The 17,654-nt window shown below is 31.7% G+C and overlaps 1 protein-coding gene across 1 annotated transcript in view; it reads left to right on the forward strand.

Moving 5' to 3' along the window:
• The window catches only part of VPS13A (vacuolar protein sorting 13 homolog A), a 190,048-nt gene that overhangs the window by 85,470 nt on the left and 86,924 nt on the right, over nucleotides 1–17,654 (forward strand). Inside the window, exons 34-40 of the mRNA XM_011375502.2 lie at nucleotides 227–531; nucleotides 5,165–5,312; nucleotides 6,396–6,546; nucleotides 9,608–9,735; nucleotides 10,075–10,244; nucleotides 10,787–11,004; nucleotides 11,708–11,940. Of these exons, the coding sequence (XP_011373804.1) occupies nucleotides 227–531; nucleotides 5,165–5,312; nucleotides 6,396–6,546; nucleotides 9,608–9,735; nucleotides 10,075–10,244; nucleotides 10,787–11,004; nucleotides 11,708–11,940 (1,353 nt within the window). The remainder of the gene's footprint in view (nucleotides 1–226; nucleotides 532–5,164; nucleotides 5,313–6,395; nucleotides 6,547–9,607; nucleotides 9,736–10,074; nucleotides 10,245–10,786; nucleotides 11,005–11,707; nucleotides 11,941–17,654) is intronic.

The raw sequence follows: 17,654 nt of genomic DNA on the forward strand, positions 1-17,654 counted from the left end.
GACTAGATTTTTATTGTGTTACTGTGTTTTTGTGTCTGTATCTTTGTGTTTCTCAATTTTTATTGCAGAAAGTTAAGATTTAATGTAGACAGACTTTGAATAAGTAATGCTTGGTGTAACAAGAAAAATTTTTTTCTTATAGAGGTAAAATCATAAACATCAGTATACGTTTAGTAAGTCTTATTCATTATTGGTAACTTTGTGAATATAATTGTTATCTTTATAGGCTTTTATAGATAATTTTCAAGCAGTTAAACAAGCTTTGGCTGAAGCAACTGTTCAGGCAGCGGGAATGGCTGCTACTGGTGTAAAAGAACTGGCACAAAGGAGTTCTAGATTGGCATTAGATGTTAACATCAAAGCCCCAGTGGTGGTCATCCCACAATCTCCAGTTTCTGAAAATGTTTTTGTTGCTGATTTTGGACTTATTACAATGACGAATACATTCCATATGATAACAGAGAGCCAGAGCAACCCCCCACCCGTTATTGATTTGATAACAATAAAGCTGAGTAAAATGCGACTATACAGGTAAGCATTTCACAAGTATATTTTTGTAGAATGCAGTCTTTTTCAGTTTACATTAAAAGCTTTAGTATCCCGAGTCTTCTATTTATAGAGATTTTATTTCATTCTAACTATACTTAATTTTGTAATTCTCTCTCCCCCAAGTGTTTTTTGGCAAGATCAATTAAAGTCCTCCCGTTTTTAAAAACCTAGGCAATATTTGAAAATTACATCTTAGATAATTAGGAACACTGTAAAATTAGTTATCTGAGGAAGTACATTTGTGCTTATTTGCAGTTCTTTATAAACTGTGTTGTGAGAAAAGATGGGCAAATTCCTAATATATTTATTCATTTCACAAATACAGCATTACAGACTATCAGCTTTGTACTTTGGATCTGATATTCTGGTTAAAAACAAAACAAAACAAAACACACACCATAGAGTATAACCTTATGTAATCATTGCGCGTAGGATTATGAATGAGGGTAATAAAATCACCTATTCTAGATTTAGTGACCTATTCCTTTTCCAGCTTGGATCCATGTCTGTTTATACCTTCCACTCTCCCTCTTCTTTCTTCCTGTCATTTTTCTTTAATCTCATTCTGTTTGTCTCTTTCCATTTATTTTTGCTAATTCTCTTTGGCCTCTTGTTGGTTCGTCTCCCTTCTGCCCTTCTTTCCACCAGTTGAATACTTTTAAAGCAGCTTTATTGAGATTTAATTGGCATTTAAGAAATTGCATATTTTTAAAGTATCAATAAGTTTTATCATATATACACTTGTGACAGGTTGTGTACATTGTATTATTTCTTTCTTAAACATTTGAGAGAATTCACCAGTGAAGCCATGTGGGCCTAGAGTTTACTTGTGGAAGGTATTTGACTACAAGTTCCATTTCTTTAATAAACTTAAAACTATTCAAGTGAATTATTTTTTCTTGAGCGATCTTTTTAAATATTTTTCAAAAAATTTGTCCGTTTCATCCAAGTCATAGAATTTTACATTGCAAATTAAGAAAATTATTTCTATCACCTAACTCTGAGAATAAGGTAGAGTGTTGGAGAAAAGTCAGCCTCTATTTAATGGAGTGCCATGGAAAGCCAGGTTTCAATTAAGAAATTAACGATATATTTAGTGAAGACATTTGAAAATATACAATATGTCCAGCTAAATTCAAGGAATTCAGAAATTACAAGGAATATTGAGATAAGGGACTTCTATTTTAATAGGCTATAGCTATAGAGAAATGATTTTAAGCCTTAAATGCTCATTAACTTGGAGTTAAAACTATGTAAAAGTCTGAATTTATTCAAATTGTCTATATGTAATCACATCTTGCTAGATTTAAAAAAATGGTAGATGTAAATTAGTTGTGAGTTTATATTACAAACATTTTTTTGAGTTCACTAAAAATATCTAGAGCATTAAATAGTATTTTTATGTCCAATAAATAATTTTTTACTGAAGAAACACATAAAACGATATTAGGACAAACATAAAGGATTGCTGTTAATATGACCACCCACAGATAACTGCTATTAATAATTTGGTGTATTTCTTCTAGTTAACTATAGATGCACTTAGAGATATATATATTTGTATATATTTAAGTTAAATAAGAAATAAATTTGTATTTTGGATTGTAAATTTTTTCCCCTTAACAATATGCTATAAATATTTTTCCATGTTATTTTGAGTGCATAGTTTTTCCTAAATATTTATCCTGTAATTTTTAAAAAATTCATTTGCCTATTCTTAGAAATTTAATTCAATTATATTTTTTTCGCTGTTATAAATAACACTATAATGATGACTTATATCTTTGTTCAATAATACTTATATGATTTTCTACTTATTCCTTTGGAATAATTCATTTTCTTCAGATGAATTCCTAGAAATAGAATTACTGTTATGGAGCATAATCAGTTTTCCCTGAAATAGTTTGAAAATAATAGATATTTGAAAATTCAGTTTAGTTATAGCTTCATAGAAAACACATAAAGACAAATAAGTACTTAATATTTGTGACCACTTGTATTGAAATCATTTTGTTACAAAACTGAATTTGAATATAAAATTTTAAAAATACAATACTTCTATAAGAAAAGTTGTAAAACTTAACCAGAGGCTAGAAAGATATCTTGAATAAATGTAGAGAAAATATTTTTCTAGACCTACTATTATAAAGATGTCAGTTTCTTGTACATTAATTTATATACTTAATGCGATCTCAGGAAAAATCACAACACAAGTTATTTTTAAAGCCTTTTTAAATTATTGTTTTTCTGGAAATATAAATAGGGAACAAGATGTATCAATGATTTTTTTTTTTTTTGCAAGAAGAAATTAAGATGGGGCATGGGAGAATCATAACACTATTGGCACTAATAAAATATATTAAATTACATTGAATATTACTGAAATGTATTATAAGATTAAAATAATAAAAATAGTGAAACAGAATAAAAAGCTCAACAATTAATCATGTGTGTATCCTCGTTATTTATACATATACACATGTATGTATACAGTCAGTCCTCATTATTCACAGATTCCATATTTGTGAAGTAGACTACTCACTAACAGTTATTTGTAACTGCAAAATAAATACTTGTTGCACTTATTTGGGCATGTACAGAGCTGTGAGAAATTTGCTTCTCTCAAAGTCTCTGTTCTCAGCTGAGGTGTCAAACAAGATGATGCTCTGTGTTCTTAATTTAGCTTTCATATTGTAAACAAGTGTCCTTTTTGCGTGCTATCTTTTTTTTTGCATTTGGGAGCTTTTTGTTGGTGATTTTCTGTTCAAAATGGCTGCCAAGCATAGTGCCAGGTATAATCATAAAAAATTAAAAGTGGATGAATGATATGGTGATTTATTTCAATAACACTATTAAAAAAGCAAAAGACAAATAACATATAAGTATCAGTAACAGGATAGAGAAGAACTTTCTAATTTAAGCATTGAAAAAGAAAAGTGATTGGGGAATGTTATTAATTGGCTTTGACTATACAAGAATATATTTCTGAATATTAATTATCAAAACAAGATTATAAAGGAAATAGCATATGAGATAATTAGAAACATCTCTAACAAAAGATAAATAAATCTTTTAATATTTTAAAGCAGTAAGAAGAAAGTAATTTGAAAAATTGATAAAGTACATAACTAGATGATTCTTTAAAGGAACAATGATAGCCAATAAACAGCTAATAGAAATATTCAACCTCATTAATAAAGGAATGAAAATATAGTGAAACAATGTTGTTTGCCCATTAATTTTCAGAAATGGAGCTCTCATGAGTTGTAGGTTACATATTGACCCAGTTTCTTGATTGCAGCTTCGCAAATATTTGTACAGTACGTGACATATTGCAATTACCTGAGCCAAGTACTGGCAATACAGCCAAGACTAAGATAAACAGGCCCTGCCCTCATGAGACTTTCATTCTAACTGAAATTACAAACAAGACAACAAACTATTAAAATAGAATTATTATTAAATAGAATAATAGCAAAAGTTCAAGGTATTTGTAGGAGCACATAAGAAAGATTTCTCCTTCAGATATTGGGTAGTACTGATGAGGAATAATTTTCCAGAGGAAATTATCTTTTGACAGAAAATTTAATGTTTTTTGTAATTTTGTCCCGAAGAAGAAATTTACTCAAAGTACTTACAAAGATAATGATCCAATTATTTATTACAGTGAGGAATTAGAAACAACATAACTCTTTAACAATAGGTTGATTAAATGGCTTGTGGTATAGTCACATATTGTAATATGCACCTATTAAAGTTGTATGTAATATGCCCTATAAGGCTTTTAGATTCCTAACTTACTACCATTAAGGGGAGATTATAAGCATATATACTTGATACGTATAGTGTCACTCTATAGTTAATTCATGAAATATGATATGATATGCTAGGGAATCTGAAGATCTTTGATGGCTCACATATTACTCTTCAGTTGAGTAGATGATATTTAAAATTCTAGTCATAGCTTCATACCATAATTGAACAATTTGGTATTTCTTTGAGGTTGTAATTTGAAGATATAATGGGAGGCTTCATTGGTCACATTGTCACTTGAAAGGGGTACTTGAAAGGGGTTCAGTAACCTACTGCACTTTTTATCATTCCTTACCATCAGTCCTACCCTTATAAGTACCAAGAAAGGTAAATATGGTTCAACTTCCATATTCAACTATGTTTGATCCACAGAAAAAAAAAAAAATTTTTTGTTTGGTACAACTTAGTTTCTTATAAAGTAAGGGGATATGTGGTATTCTGCTACATATCTACATCAGTGAATTAAAATGTTTTTATAAGAAGCCTTTTATATGTTTACAGATTATATAGAGATAATTCCCATTTTAAGAGTTTACTATCCAACTTGCAGATGTTTGGAACTTTTAAACATATTGCGAAATCCTGATTTAAATATTCATTTCTCTACAGTATGTGAAACACTTCCGCTTAGAGAAAGTCATCTAGGTTTCTAGTGTCATGGAACATGCCTTATTTTGACATGAAAGGCCTAATGGATTTTAATTTTCACACACACAAAATTATCGATCTGTTATAAAGTGTTTAATTTTTTTTTACTACCTGTATTTATGAAACAATTAAAAACTTTTATTTTTACTCATAGGACTAAATTTATTAATGATGCTTACCAGGAGGTACTGGATCTATTACTGCCATTAAATCTTGAAGTGATAATTGAGCGAAATTTATCTTGGGAATGGTACCAGGAAGTTCCTTGTTTTAATGTAAATGCTCAGCTAAAGCCCATGGAGGTAAGTTTTTGGATACTTATTGATTTCTCTGTTAAAAAATATTGCTTCAGAACATGAGATATTTTGGGTATAGAAGTTATTTATTAATTTCCTTTGTCAGAATTGAAATAGTAGCTGTTTTAACCTAGAATTCATTGAGTGTTCTCCAGTCATTTATTCAACAAATGTTTGAGTGACTACTGTATGTTAGCCCCTGACTAGATATTGGAGATACTGTGGCAAAGAAGCTATGACATTGTCTCTGGCTTCATGGACTTACCAGTCTAATGTAGGGGTTGTCGGTGATGGTAGTCCAGAGGCATGTTAGTTAGATAGTAAAAAAAATACATAGACACATAATTACAATAGTCTTACATTGTGATAAATTCCATGAAGGAAACGTATTAGACATGGTGCTGTAAGTAGTCACTTGGATATGTTAATACAGAATTTAGTGGAAAGGCCTAGGCTGGACATAGTAATTTGGAAGTCATTGGCATAGATGGTATTTAAAGCCATGACACTATATGATATAACCTAGAGAAGGTCCTAGAAGAATTGAGAGGCTGAAGATGAAAATGCATATAGGTCAAGACCTTAGGCATAACTTTACCTCCCTGTTGGTTGATATTGCTTCACAGACCTCTGACTGTGCACAAGTACATATTTTTCCCTCTTAACTGGATGGAAATCAAAACTGTATCACATGCTTTGTTGAAACATGTGACAGAAACATGTGCTGTGTCTGAAAGGTTTTTCTCCCCACCCCCCTGCCCTAGTTTCCCTTTATTTTTCTTCCTATAAAAATCCTATTCAAAAAGAGAAAACAATCGTTTTAAAGATTTAAGATTTTTAACTTAAAAATATATTTAGAATTTAAAACATGATGATCTCAAGTGAAAATCTTTAAGCTTTTCATGTATAAGATCATGTATAAGATCATTCCTTAACTTATAGATGAAAGTATTGGTAAGACAGGTAAATGAAGTTTCTTTATATTGGTAAGACAACACAGGATTGAAATGAAAATTATTTTTTATATGAGAATTTTTAACTACATGAAGTAGTAATACTAAAATAAGCAAATTTTATGTTTTTTAACAGTTTATTCTTAGTCAAGAAGACATAACAACTATTTTTAAAACATTATATGGTAATATATGGTATGAAGAAGGTGGTAGTGCCTCACCAGCAGGAATAAAAGATCAAAGTAGTGTTACTAGTGGAGTTATTAATGCTTCACATCCTTCTGGAGGTATGTTCTTAACCATAAACTCTTCTTTTCTCCCTTCCACCCTCCCAGTCTTTTTTATTTTCTTCCATTCTCTACTTCTAGTTTTGGGTAAAATAAGGTTTATAATTTTTTTCTAATCTAATTCCATTCAGGTATCTCTAAATTGTTTATTATTAGTCATTCTGTTCATTTTTTTTAATTCAAAATTCCTAATCCTGTTGTGACAAAATTTCTCAGTTTTCTTGTTACTTCAAATTTCCTGTAAGTCCTTTTTTCCAATTTTTTCTTCCCCTCTCTTCTCCCTTATTTCTAATGCAGCATCTATCCCAGGTGGAATATCTTATATTGATATAAAATATCAAAATATAGAGGTGTCAAGAGAGGATGACCATTAGTAAATTATAGATTTCAACAAATATTCGAAGGAGAGATGGAACAAAGCAGAGGGAACCATACTCTGCTTTGCGGAACCTGACTGGGTTCTAAGTTCAGCACCAGCACCTGCAGAGAATTGGCTCAATTAGGGCTGCTGGGATGATTTTGATTCACAAGAATAAATTTCTCCTCATTCTGGAGTTTTGGGAGATCCCCAAACAAAGTGTAACCCACTAGCTCACAGAATTCACTCTTGCTAAGCCCTGAGATTTTACACAGCTTTTTCAGTCAGAGACAATCCTAATACACAAATAATCCGGCATTTATAACATTACAGGAAGCTCATCCTTACTAGCTAGAATAACCAACCCAGTCCTTTACTGCTAGATGTTAACAGACATATAAAGAGAACCACATGAACCTAAGCGTGAGAGAAAGCAATGTAAACAAAGTAGTATTTCTTGAATGAAACAAATAATTGAAAGAACAGAAGAGAATGTATACAAGCAGAAAACAAATTCTAATTCATAATCAGAGGAATCGGAGAATTTAAGAACTGAGTCCTACTATCACTGCCTTTCACCTTCCCAAGATAAGAAAGAGTTCTCAGAAACCAAAAACATAATTGCTGAAATTTTGAAACAAAATAAATGTGGTAGGCATGTGTTTAGAATTTAATTACTGAATTGGCATATCTAGTTGATGTAATCTTCCATGATGTAAAGGAAAATTAGTATGGAGATAGTAAATGAGATAAAACTTAGGAGTGATAGAGGTCCAGTTCCATAATGATAAGTATTTTAGGAAAAAGGACTGAGAAAATGGAAGAGAAGAATCTTCCACGGAAACAACAAAAGACTTTCCAGAGCTAAGTAAATATTGAAACAAGTTCTGAGATATAAAGAATCTACCCAGTTTCATGTACATTGAATAAACTAGGACTCCACATGCAAACATGTCTTCATGAAATGTCAGAACAACAAAGGTTTGATTTTTAGTTTCAGAAAAAAACAAGCTTGCATATTAGGGGCTTGGAACAGGGATAATTAGAATCAGATTTATCATCAATAAAACGTGTGGGATGAAATGGATGGATGATAAAAGGCATTGGAACTATATAGTTAAATTTCTCAGGAAAATTATTCTGAAGTTAGGCTTTCGTATGTGGCTAAACCATCACCCAAGTGTAAAAACACGATAATTCTCAGATTTTTAGTAACATAAAGCTTACTTCCTTTATAAACATTCCTAAATAGTTTGAAAATATATTCTGGCAAAACAAACAAGGAATCCGAGAACAAGGAAAACATGGGGTCTAAAAACAACGGGCCTACACAGGAGTGGACTGAAAAGGAATCCCAAAATTTTCTGTTAACTGAGCTAGAAAGTACTTTGTTTTCATTAAAGAGGAATTCAGAAAAAGAAAAGTATAAGAATGTCTTTAAAAAACAGAAACTCCATAAAATATGAAGAATGTGGAATTAATTTCACTAGTCCCCCCACCCCTTATCCACAGGGTATACATTCCAAGACACTCAGAGGATGCCTGAAACTGAATAGTACTGAACACTATATATACTATGACTTTTCCTACATATACAGTGATAAAGTTTAATTTATAAATTAGGCACAATAAATGATTAACAACAGCTAATGATAACATAGAACAATTATAACAGTATACTGTAAAAAAAGTTATGCAAATGGCTTTGGGGCCATTATTAAGCCAAATAAGGGTTACTTGAATACAAGCCTGTGATACCACCACAATCAAACTGATAACCAAGAAGACTACTAAGTGACTAATGGGCAGGTAGCATACACAGCATGGATACTCTGGTCAAAGGGATGATTTCGCATCTTGGGCAGGATGGAGCAGGGGCAGCACAAGATTTCACCATGCTACTCAGAATGGTCTCCAATTTAAAACATATGAATAATTTATTTCTGGAATTTCCTGCTTAATTCTTTTGGACCTTGGTTGACCACAAGTAACTGAAACCACAGAGAGTGAAACTGTGGATAAGGGGCAGGGGGCAGAGGGTTGCTACTATAACTACTTTACATGGGTGATAGGGAGAGGAAGACGTTTTTTGTACCTAAGAAGAGAGAAATCTCTATTCTGGTACAGGAGGAAATTTTGTACGATTTTGAGCCATTGTTAGAATGTGAGAAGACAGTATTTTTTGAGAGATGCATTAGTTGTAATATTGTAGCAGCAGAGGATGTATTATAATAAACTAATTATTCTTCATTGACAATTATTACATAGTCATAGTTAAACAAGACATAGAAGACTTACTATGTAAATGTTACTAGCCATGTTAACATAGAAGTAAAGACATCATTTACCAAGCCGGAAAGAAGAAGATGGGATAGGTAAAGGAAATGGTATGGACTTAAAGAGTGGAGAGTGTAAAGATAATGTCTAAAATGGATGGAATTAAAAACAGACATTAAAATATATTATTATTTTAATTATTTTCTTCTGGAAATATTTATACAAACACCAAAGAAGAAAGAATAATGTAATGGATCTACATGTACCCATTACCTAGTTTCAACAATTAGTATCATGTGGCTGCCTTTATTGCTGCTATAACTCTTCTTCTTTTTAACCCATTTAATTAACACTTTTCAAGGTCGTTTTAATGAATTTTAACTTTCCTGACTTTTTCTTTTATCCAATAACTTTAATTTTTCCAAGGAACAACTGTAGTGACAGCTGCTGTGGTAGAAGTACATTCACATGCCTCTCAAGTTAAGACAACATTAAATATGAGTTTCAGAACTGATTATCTCACCATGATACTGTATAGTCCAGGTCCTGAACAGGTAAGTTGAGGAGGAAGAAATATATTGATGAAAATTATACAGTGAATATTTATTAAAATAACAGTTAATATTTTATGTATATTTGGGAGTATCTGTTTCTGTAAGAAAAATTATTGATCATTTTACTTTAACATAATGAAGTAATTTTAACTATTTTTTTTAAAAATGAGTTTCCTATAGCCAAAGATTTGAAAAATAAAAATTTAAATTAAAGTTACTATTTTTTTGGCCTTTCATTAGTGAGCCCTTTGGAGGTAGAGAATGTGATAGTTCATATCTTAAAATATGCTTTAGACTTATGTTTCTGTGTAAAATTTGTATTGACTTTCTCTTCCACAGACTTCCTTTACAGATGTTCGTGATCCTTCTCTGAAACTTGCTGAGTTTAAATTGGAGAATATAATAAGCACTGTAAAAATGTATACAGATGACTCAATATTTTCTTCGTTCTCATTAAAGAACTGTATTTTAGATGATAAAAGGCCTCATGTCAGGAAGGCAACTCCTAGGTAATAGCATTCTGAGTTTTTACTTGAGAAATGGTTGATATATTTCACAAAACTTATTCTCAAAGTTGCATGTTCATTTTTTTGGTACATTCTTAAGATCTTCAGAGCTTCAATTCAATTGAGTCGTGGTTCTCAGTCAATATTTGAAAACGTCTTGGTTCAGATATGTGCTCTTGCTGCATGGTTAATAGATTGATTCAATAGAAATAATCAGTGTAATTATATTGGTTTTTAAAATCAATATTATTTAAATTATCAACCTATTCACATCGTAATGGGAAATACATGAAAAATTGAGAAGAAAACTATACTGAAATTCAAAATTTTGATAATTTCTTAAAGATACATTTCCTAATTTATGAAACAGTCATATTCTATAAGTTTTAAAGTCTATTATTTGGAGTACTTTGTGATCTTCCCACAAGAAAATGACTTCAGAACGCTGGTTTGCTGTCAATGAAAGGGTTACGAGGTCTTTGAATTTTATTGTGTTTGGTGATTTGTAAGATAATAACAGGCATTTTTATTATTGTGTTTTTCAGAATGATAGGACTGACAGTTGGATTTGACAAAAAAGACATGATGGATGTAAAGTATAAGAAAGTCAGAGATGGTTGGGTGTCTGATTTAGTCCTTCAAGAAACCTATATATGTGCAAGTGTGGAATTTCTGCTAACAGTTGCAAATGTCTTTCTTGAAGCGTACACCACAGGAACTGTTGTGGAAACCAATGTTCAAGCATGGTCTGCAAAGGAAGAAGGTTAGTTATTGACTAAAATATTTAATATCTGTGTTATTGAAATGCATATTTAATATCTGTTATTTGGAATGCTACAATAGCACTTACCTTGATTAGCTTTATAAATGATGAGGTTAAGTAAATTAATAAATTAAAATCTTTATTTTTCAGAGGTAAAGGGAAAACATGCGTTTTCTGCTGGGATGTGCAGTTTACATATTTTTCAAGGTGTACATATATGTTGGGTTCAAAAATTATGGAACCTTTATTAGAATAAGTAGTTGTACTTCTCTGCAGGCAGTTATTTGAAATAATTTGTTGAAAGAAAACAAGCAGGGGAAATAACCAATCACTCCTTTTCATTATTAAAGATAGTATTTTAACTTACTCTTTTATTTTAGTTATTTTTATAGTTTTCTATTATCTTTTACATGTTTCATTTATTGTGGTGTATCAAATTGAGAGTTAGAAACTGGATTAGTCTCCAGCTCTGCCATTAAATAGTGGAGATTTTTTTCCCACTTTTCGAAATGTACTCTGGCTATATAGCTTCTTCAAATCTTATACTAAGAGTTGATGTAGATTCCTTTGAGATCTAAGATTCCTTTATTTTACTGTTTACTTAGAATGAAAATAACATTTTCCCATAAATAATAAATTTTTCATAAATATATATAAAAAAAGATTTATAAATATTTTAGATTATTTTTATTTCTGTTTTTAGTACCTATACAGGAACAAGATAAGTGGGAAATTAATATTATTATTAAAAATCCTGAAATTGTGTTTGTGGCTGATATGACAAGAAATGATGCCCCTGCCTTAGTCATTACAACACAATGTGAAATTTATTGGAAGGGCGACCTTGAAAACAATACAATGACTGCTACTATTAAAGATCTCCAAATGAGAGCATGCCCATTTCTTCCAGTCAAGAGAAAAGGCAAAATCACTACTGTGAGTTTACTGTTTAATTATCTGCTAATTGTAAACTGTTTTTGATTTACTATGTATCATTTTAGAAGACTACCTACATACTTTCCAACTGTAAAGTACCCTTTTTTCTGCTTAGAGAGCCCAATCTGGATTATTATTACACCAGCTTTGAAACTTTTTCATTCTTCCAGTCACTCCTCATTGTTTTATGCATTTATGAGAATAGTCTCACTAAGAGATTTCTTTCTTCTTGGCACTTTTTAATTAAGACTTGTACTTTCTATCCATGTAAGTCCCACACTGCTTTTAGGACTTTAAGACTGTCTACCAGTTTGCAGTGTTGTTGCAGCTTTATTATTTTTTAATATTTTTCTTCCATCTGGACATTTTTGTTCAGATGTATGTTTTTGCTTTTCTATCTGTATGTATTTGAACCTCAGTTATTTGCTTCGGCATATTTCACATTTGTATTTTACTCTCTAGCAACTTTTTTGGCCTTCGTCGTTATAACTGATTAAAATTCATTTCTTCAGAGACATCTTTTCAAGTTAAATGACTCCTGCCTATTCTTATAAAACACTTATAAAAATGTTTTGGTTTCTGCAGGAGTAATTGAAGCATAAATGTTCTAAAAATTATCGACATAAAAATGTATGCTACGATTCTTTAGTTTGTAAAGCTGATGGCTCACTGCTAAGAAAAGATGGGATATGGAAAACCGAGGGCATACTCATTCTCTCGTAGGTTATGACTTAGAAATTTTATATGTTACGTCTTTTATTTACAGTTATATGACCATTCCTATCTGCAAAAACAGTTGGAGAATGTGGTCTTTTTTTTGGCGCCACCTTCTGCCTAGATAAAATTTCTTTTACAGTAGAAGAAAACAGGTTACAGCTAGAGGTCCTTCCCACACTCCACTGAGTGATTTCTTCCTTTGTCCACACAGATAATCCATGCTTGTCTTTTCACACCCATATAACATATTTACCTCTACCTCAAGGGATATAATCTCAGCTCAAAATCCAGGATCTTTATTGTCGAGTCTGTATGTGACTTCTCTTGGTCTGGCAGTTTGTTAATGAATAGACAAATAGCACGTTTCAGCAGACAACACACTCCACAACACACACAACCACTGCATAATGATATTGTAAGCACAGGATAATTGCAATTAAAGCCATTCAGAAAAAGAATGGGAAACACTTGATAGTTGCAGATCCATAACAGTGGTCACGTCCTGTTCAGTGGAGTTGTGGAAACTAAACTGACAGTGGAGTAGTTCCTTGGATAGCCCGTGGTGGTCTTCCATTTTCGCTTTCTTAGAACATCATTGTCTCAAATGGCCTTGGCTTTTCCCTGAGAGATTTTTTTTTTTTTTAAAACCATTATCCTGTGTAAATACATCTGAAATGGCTCTTTTCTTTTTTGAGGAACTGCACTGTTTTTACAGCTTACTTCCTACTTAGTTGGTTACCCGAAGTTTGCATTAGCTTTTGAATAACAACACGCTTTTTGTATGCCCAATATTGGTTTTGTCAGCAATCCTTAATTCCTTAAACATTTAGTTTGCATCTAGGTAAATCCATGTGTAAGTAATTATAACCAAAGCTATTATTTATTGTTTTTTTTTTCTTTCTGGAAAACCGTTTTATATGCTAATCTCTGCATTCTGCTTAGCCTCCCTTCATCTGATTTAGTAAAGGCTACTTTAACAATAGGTTTGGGGGAGGGAGATAGGCAACATTTGTAATCTTGTTTGTTTGTTTGTTTATTGATTAATTTTACAAGCTGGCTCCTGCATCTGATTTTAACAAGAATTGCCCAACAAAGGATAGGAGCCACAGTCTTATCTCTTGCTGAGGCTTTTTAGAGTTCAGTCTCCTCTGTTTTCCTTTCTCTTATAGAACTTTGCAAACAGCAGAAAGATATTGCTAATACACAGCAGTATTCTAAATATTCCAAACCTGCCTGGCTATATTTTAGGCTTTTAAAAAAAGACTTATGGGGGAAAAAAAATAAATTTAAAAATAAATGAATGAATGGATGGATGGATGAATGAATAAATAAATAAATAAAAAGACTTATGGTCTGCCTTCCTAGGCGTCATCATTGGTATTTTACCAAATGCTTGGCTTTAGCGTTGTTAGTGTCAGCCACTTTGTTTTAAAACATCCCTTGTCCATCTAATTGCTAAAGCAATCACAAATATTTTTGACTTGTTGTAGCAGGACCAATTTCTAGGTATGAAATTTTGTATTAGTTAGGATCTTAGTTAGGCTGCTATAATTAGAGATACCCCCTCCCCAAAGATAGCTAAAGCATGATGGAACTACATGTTTCTTTGTTGGAACATGGTACAGTGGCTCTGTATAATGGCTATAGTATAATGTAGGGGAACCAGGCTTTTTCCATCTTTTTGATTTGCTGTTCCTAGGATATAAGTTAATTTGCTTGTTCAAAGATAGTTTACAATGTGTTCACCTTCTAGTATGCTGGGGGTGAGTGGTGGCGGTAAGAAGAAAACATGTAGGAATAAAGGGATGCCCATTCTAAGAGGACTACCCATAAATTTCACATACTGCTTCTGCTCACATCCTTTTGGCCAGAATTTAGTAATATGTCAGCACACAGATTTTACAGAATCCAAGAAAGGCATTCTCTCCAAAGAACCAAAACGTCATTTGCTTGATTCTCTTCATTATACATTTGTTTTCTGTTAATTATTATTGTTGCTGCGTTGTTCTTTATATTTTCTTTGGGTTAAATTGCTGTTATTTTTCTGACTTCTTGACAGATACTTAGATAATTTATATTCCACCTTTCTTTCCTAGCATATGCATTTTAAGGCTACACTTTTCCCCTCTAAGCACAGCATTAGATAGATCTGCTAGTTTTGATATGTTGTATTTTTATTATTCTGTTAAAAATATTTTCTCATTTTTATTTTTTATGCATAGATTAGAAGGGTTTTGCTTAATTTACAAGTATATAAGAATTTTCTGGTTATCTTTTTATTATTGATTTCTAATTTAATTTCGGTTTGGCCAGAGAACATATTCTGCATGATTCCAGTCTTTTGAAATTTATCAAGACTTGTTTTATGGCCCATGATATAGTAAGTTTTGTTTTTCTGAATAGATAATGTCCACTGGGAAAACGTGTTTTGTGGATAGAAGAGCAAGCATTCTATTTAGATAGATTTTGTCTATAATATTGTTTAGATCTTTTATATTCTTAAAGCTTTTTTTTCTTTTCTTGGTTGGTTTTATCAGTTATTGAATAAGGTTTTAATTTCTGTTATTTCATTTTTAAGTACTAATGTGCTCTTTTTATCGATTGTTTCTATCTTCCATTTTCATTAAAATTAATCACAATTATTTCTAAGTTTGTTTTTGGTAATGCCAATTATTGAGTCATCTCTGAGTTAATTTCTGTTTTCTGTTTTATCTTTTGCTTTTGTTTCGTCATATATCAGATATTTTTAAATTGAATGCCAGAAAGTATAATGAAATGTTATGGAGGCTTTGATGACATTTTCTTCTCCAGAGAGGGTTTTACTGTTCTTTGTTATGCAGGTAAAATGAGGACAATTCACCTTAAGCCGGGAGAAATTGAATTTACTGGAGGCTGAGTAGTAGTTTTTGTAAGATGTAGTTTACTTCTGATGCATATCCACTACTAAATAGTATCTCTCTAGGTTCCCACCCCAAAGCCATATTAGTCCATTTTGGCAGATTCTGAATTTTTTTTTTTCTTCTCAGCCCCATTCTGCTGACCATTCTGAAATAGCTGACTGTTCTATTCCACTTAGCAATAGTCTTCTGCTTAGTGTATAGCCAAAGAATTTGACAAATAACTAGAAAGTAAACTACTACTGAATTTTGAGATAACATCTCTAATCCTTTTTTTTTTCCTCCTTGGGGGCTTTGCAAGGTTACCTTGGTAGCTTACTTATACTTTTAAGCAGAGATTTTTTTTTCAAAATGACTTTTCAACTTGTAGGTGGATTATTGCTCTGCCACAAGTTGTTCGATTCACAGATGGAAACAATTCTAGAAAAGTAGATCTTTAGCTGAGCAACCGTGTGCCAAAGGAAACTTGAATAATTATAGGGAATTTCGAGAAGGATATTTATGGCCAACTAGCACATATGTTTTGGCAAGTTGTAATTAGCGGAACTTTAACTGATATTGTATTTATTTTATATTAGAACAAAGTTTCTTAATTCTATATTCATCTATGGATTCCAGTAATATTTATTAGAGATTCATGAACCTTTTGAAAATATATATAAAATGTTATATACAACAGGTCTTCGAAAAACATTTAGTTCAATGACATTTCGTTAACAACAATGATGAGATGCTGTAAAAACAAAACTCTTGTTCGTATTAATTACCCAGTGATAAAATTGGTTTCATTATACATCATTTCACTTAATGTTGCAGAACCTATCAAATACATTAAGTGAGAACTTATTGCGTGTGCTTTTTTTTCCTGAGAATTTAATTTTCAAGGGATAGATGACCCCAGATTTTTTGAAGTAGTAACATATGAGATATTCTCATCTTTGCTGCCTGCAGAGTATAAATTTGTTTGAATTTATTTCACCCATTAGGATTTTATAATATTTTAAAAATAAATTTCTAAATTCTAAAAAAAGCTATCATTATCCAGATAGTTAATACCTATTGTAAATGGTTATCAGCTTTTTTTATGAATTTATTTTATTCTATAACTTTCCTAAACTTACGACCTGTACTAATATTTTAATTGATGTTAGATTTTCCAAATCTCATCTGCAAAATCACATTCTTGTTTGTTCCTTGAATTGCAATAAGGATTTATCCTCATTGTATTCCCATTGCTAAGTGAGGTAATATTACTGTAATTTTAATATTTGCTTGTGAATTTATGTATAAACCCTTTAGTGTGTTGATAAATTTTCCATATCTAATTATAAAAAAATCTTAAGTGAATGTGTGGAATTTTATTGAGTGCTTACCACCATTTATTTAAAGAACTACAATAGTTTTTACTATCTTATGATAAATTACATTGACATTTTTTTCCTGTGGCATACCAGCCTTTCATTTATGGATTAATCCTAAATTTGAGGATATTTTAATTCTTTTATTCTGTTTGCTAAGGGTACCCTGGGATTTCATAGTAGAAGACTATAACTATTCTGGAGGAGTGTAGGTGAGGGAGGCTTCTCAGGTGAAGTGACATGCTGATGCCTCAAGGAGGAGTAGGTATTAGCTAATTGGACAAGGACAAGGAAGTCATGGGAGTGTGTTTCAGGATGAAGGGATAGAGTATGCAGAGAACCTGGGTTCCAGAAAGCACAAGTTCCCACCCACGTCTACCGACATACCAATATCTATGTTCATATACTCTGCCCTGTTGTTATTCAGTGGTGCTCAACTTGGGGCAGTCTTTCCTACCACCAAGATAGTATTTGTAAAGTAGAGAATTTATAGTCAGCTCTTGTAGGATTCTGCAGACGTCGTATAGCCTAAGAGTGCTGCTTTGAAGGGGAAGCAGTAGCAGTAGGAAAGGAATGCATCAGTGGTGAAAATCATGTAAAACTGGAAGCTATATGGTGAGATCTAGAGTAGAAAGAAGGAAAAAAATGATAAAAATAGAATTAAAATCACAATGGATGTAGTTGGAGACAATAGAATTATACTGGTAAGGAAATAATTCCATTTTAAGACATGTTTCTATAT

This window comes from Pteropus vampyrus, unplaced genomic scaffold (genome assembly GCF_000151845.1).
Source record: "Pteropus vampyrus isolate Shadow unplaced genomic scaffold, Pvam_2.0 Scaffold273, whole genome shotgun sequence".
Taxonomy (NCBI): Eukaryota; Metazoa; Chordata; class Mammalia; order Chiroptera; family Pteropodidae; genus Pteropus; species Pteropus vampyrus.